General features: G+C 40.0%; 1 protein-coding gene across 1 annotated transcript; it reads left to right on the plus strand.

Moving 5' to 3' along the window:
* The first annotated feature begins 1,547 nt into the window (after positions 1 to 1,547).
* LOC115217860 (secreted RxLR effector protein 78-like) lies at positions 1,548 to 1,952 on the plus strand. Its single transcript, XM_029787573.1, has one exon. It carries the CDS (start codon positions 1,548 to 1,550, stop codon positions 1,950 to 1,952), a length of 405 nt encoding a protein of 134 aa, XP_029643433.1.
* The last annotated feature ends 2,648 nt before the right edge of the window (positions 1,953 to 4,600 follow it).

The raw sequence follows: 4,600 nt of genomic DNA on the forward strand, positions 1-4,600 counted from the left end.
TTCTCTCCTGCATTCCCTCCTAAGAGTTTGCAATGAAGCTGCTACACCAGTCATTGGGTATGAGACCTTTTATTATCTGTTGTGTGTGTGTGTTTGTGTACACACGAACACACACACACACACACATAAATGTATATGTGTTAGATATACATATATGTTTATATAAACATATAAATATATATATATATAATATATATATATATATATATATATATATATATATATATAGTTATATATATATACATACACATATATTTACACACACATACAAACGCATATATATTCATATTTATACATATACATACATAAATATATATATATATATATGTGTGTGTATATATATACAAATATATATATATATACATATACACACTCACACACATGCACACACACACACACACACATACATACATACATACATAATACATATATACATATATATATATATATATATATATATATGATAGACCGGTAGCCACTACACACATTTTTTTCTCTCCTTGTTTTTCTTTCTGCTTCCCTTTCCATAGAAGAGTGTAGGCTCGAAATGTAAAAGACTTTCATTTCCTGAGCATTATACTAATACATCTGTTTGTTTTATACACCACCTGTCTTCGTCTTTTGTTTTTTTCATGAACTCTCCCTATATATATTTATATATATATATATATATATATATATATACATACATACATACATACATAAATACATGCACACATGGTCGCAAGAAAAGGAAACACCAGGACTGGTTCGACAACAATGATGAAGCGCTCAAAGAACTGATCGACCAAAAATGGAAAGCTTTCATCAGCTCACAGAATGATCCAAAGTCTGCCACTAAACGAGAGACTTTCAAAAAGTGCAAAGCCGCAGTTCAAAGGATAACCCGTACCCTGAAGAACCAGTGGTGGAGACACAAATCTCGTGAAATCCAGCAGCTAGCAGATGTAAACGACACCAGAGAGTTCTTCAAAGCCACGAAAGAAATATACGGACCTTCCACACATGGTCAGGCTCCTCTGAAGAGTAAAGACGGAGTGACCATCCTGAAAAGCAACACCGAAATAGGAGACAGATGGAGAGAACACTTCGATGACCTCCTCAATCACAAGGCTACCATTGACAAAAGCATACTTGACATGATTCCTAAAGAGGCCAAAGATTACTCTCTCGCTCAAATTCCATCCCTCAAAGAGGTCAAAATTGCTATCACAGCGATGAAGAACAACAAAGCTGCGGGTCCTGACGGAATCCCAGCTGAGATCTACAAACTGGGAGGTGATTTTGTCCAACACCAGCTCCACCAACTCTTGGGCAAAATCTGGACAAATGAAGTTGTACCATCCAACTTCAGGGATGCAAACATCATTACCATTTACAAATGAAAGGGCGATCATTCTGAGTGTGGAAATTACCGGGGTATTTCCTTATTAGCAACTGCTGGGAAGATTCTTGCATGCATCCTGAACAACCGCCTCAAAACACTGTCAGAGAGGATCCTTCCTGAGATGCAGACCGGCTTTAGGCCATCACGAAGCACAACCGACATGATCTTCACGCTGCGACAGCTACAAGAAAAATGTTGTGAGCAACACCAACCACTCTATTTGGCCTTTATTGACCTATCCAAAACCTTTGATCGTGTCTCGCGAGAGCTCCTCTGGGATATTCTCGCCCAGTATGGATGCCCAGATAAGTTCATCCGGATCCTCAAACTCCTCCACGACAATATGCACGCCAGAGTCCAGACCGACGGAGGCAGTTCTGAGCCCTTTAAAGTCACCTCCGGAGTGAAGCAAGGCTGCATAATAGCGCCAACTCTCTTTACCATCTTTATCGTGACAGTGTTGCACATCATACAAGATGACTTCCACCTGGCATCGAGATCTCGTACAGAATGGACGGCAAGCTTTTCAACCTCACTCGCCTCAAAAGTACGTCAAAGACAATAGCGCGAAGCTTGCTAGAGTTCCAATATGCCGACAACAGTGTAGCAGCTTACAGAGAGGATCACCTCCAACAGATTCTAAATGCTTTTCATCAGGCATATACTAAACTTGGACTGAGCATCAACATCAAGAAGACTCACTTACTCTACCAACCTCCTCCCAATGCCCGTGTTGACAACCCGCCATCGATTCAACTCGAAGGAATTCCACTGGAAAATGTGAACCATTGGGAGCCATCTGCCAGCAAAGGTAGACCTCAGCGATGAAATCCAACACTGTCTGAAGTGTGCAGGAACAGCTTTCGGCAAGCTTCGAACAAGAGTTTTTGCTGATCGGGACATCCGAACCAAAACCAAACTCATGATGTACAGGGCAGTCATTATTCCAACCCTCCTTTACGCATCCAAAACCTGGACCCCGTATAATCACCACCTGAAAACGCTCGAGAAATTTCACCAACGCTGTCTTCGGAAGATCCTCAACATCAGCTGGGAAGACAGAAGAACAAACGTCAGCGTGCTACAAGAAGCAAAAATGACCAGCATCGAAGCCTATGTCATCAAAGGCCAACTAAGATGGAGCGGCCACGTGGTTAGAATGACTGACAAACGACTTCTCAAACAGATCTTCTACTCCCAACTCAAAGACGCCAAGCGTACAAAAGGAGGCCAGAAGAAACGCTACAAGGACTCCCTGAAATCGAACCTCAAAAAGTGTGACATCGACTTCACTAACTGGGAGGAAACGGCAAAAAACAGACCACTCTGGAAAACCACCATCCATGAGGGAATGGCAACTTTCGAGTCGAAAAGGTCTGCAGAGCTGGAGGAGAAAAGACAACGACGGAAGGAGCGCCAACAACAACCACGTGCGACTCTCCCTTCCGGCACTAGATGTCCGCACTGCGACCGATCTTTTCAAGCAAGAATTGGTCTTATCGGTCACCTATGGACTCACAGTAAATTTGCGCGAAGACCATCATCCTCGACCTTGAGGGATTGCCATCACTCACATGCACACATATATTGGGTCATCCCACAAATAATGTGTTTTTTTTCAATTGCATGGACTAAAAGTCAGAGGGGGACAGGATAAACTACCTGAATTGACTTACTATAAAAGCAGGTAGTAATTTTAGCTTGGCTTATTCTTAGTGCAGGTTTTGAAGAGTGGTTTGATTTTAACAGTTATTTTTTCAAAGCTATAAAGGAAGTGACAAAGGAGCATATTTGGCATATTTTGCTGAAGGCAACAACACAACAGAAAGTGCCAGGAATATTAATACAGTATATGGGGATTGAACAATAAGCGTAAGCTAGTGTCAACAGTGGTTCCAGAAATTCTGAGCCAGAAACTACAGCCTAGAAGATGAGCCTCATCCTGAAAGATCTGTAGAACTCAATGAGGATGTCCTGCAAACCCTGGTGGAGCAAAATACCATCGTAACTGTTGAGGAACTAGAAGAGAAGCTCGAATTTGGTCATTCAATCATTTATCAACACCTGTGCTAGAAGAAAAAATGACCATCTTTGATTTTAAAACAAAAGGTGTTCTTCCATCAGGATAATGTTTGACCACACACAGCAGGGATGACATCCCAAAGGCTGGAGCAGTTTGAATGGGAAACGATGCCCCACCCACCATATTTGCCAGACCTTGTCCCATCTGATTATCATTTATTCTGCAGTCTTCAAAGTAATTTGGACGGAAAAAATATGAATTCTGTAGATGAGGTCAGAACAGTACTGGAGGAGTACTTTTCATCACAGACAAGGGAATTTTGGAAAAGGGGCCTTGAAAGCCTACCAGATGAATGGAAGAGCTTGTAGAAAATGAAGGAGAGTATATTTTAGATTAAAAAAGAACTTTATTTATCTTGTAGTGTCTGGGGAGAGTCATTCTCTTTTAGTACCTTATTATTTAGCACATTCACTGGTAAAGTTTCAACTCGTTTACTTATTTATTTTTCCTAAAATTTTTGCTGCGACTTGCAACCTTTTCAATAGTCATTGACTATTTATCTTATTTATCTTAATCTTGAAAAATAAAAGAAGTATAAAAAAACTGCATTATTTATGGGATGACCCAATATATATATAGTTATAAAATCTCAAGAAGAGATAGAGCAGTAACTTATACTAAGCAGTAAAGCGAGTAGCCACATCTAAGTGGTAGATGAATGTTACTAGTGGTGTATTATATACTAGCAGTATCGCCCGGCGTTGCTCGGGTTTGTAAGGGAAATAACTATATAAGCATTTTTAGAGATTTAAAGTATAATAGCCATCTCAATATGGCTAACCACAAAGGGGGGTGTTACTGTAGCTTTTTTACGTTCTGAGATTTAATAATACATTTTTAGAGAGTTACTTCCCTTATAATAGCAAAAAAATGCATTAAAAATGGGAAAAAATGATGGTAAATTTTTTTTAAATTGTAGACTCATCGATGATGCGCGCTAATACCCAGAAGGGCTTGATATGAATCACGACTATAAGATACCCGCTTTTGGTTACACTGCACCGCAAAATGTGAGAGTAGTTAGGAATCTAAATCGTAGGAGACAGACACACAACTTCACTTTTATATATAAAGATTAGGATGCAAAGCTTGCACCAAAAACCAGCTGGCAGAGAATCCGCCTGAGGTTA

Source organism: Octopus sinensis, linkage group LG1 (genome assembly GCF_006345805.1).
Source record: "Octopus sinensis linkage group LG1, ASM634580v1, whole genome shotgun sequence".
Lineage (NCBI taxonomy): Eukaryota > Metazoa > Mollusca > Cephalopoda > Octopoda > Octopodidae > Octopus > Octopus sinensis.

Excerpts from the sequence above, each read along its gene's own strand:
- LOC115217860 (XM_029787573.1), top strand. The coding sequence starts at position 1,548 with ATGATCTTCACGCTGCGACAGCTACAAGAAAAATGTTGTGAGCAACAC.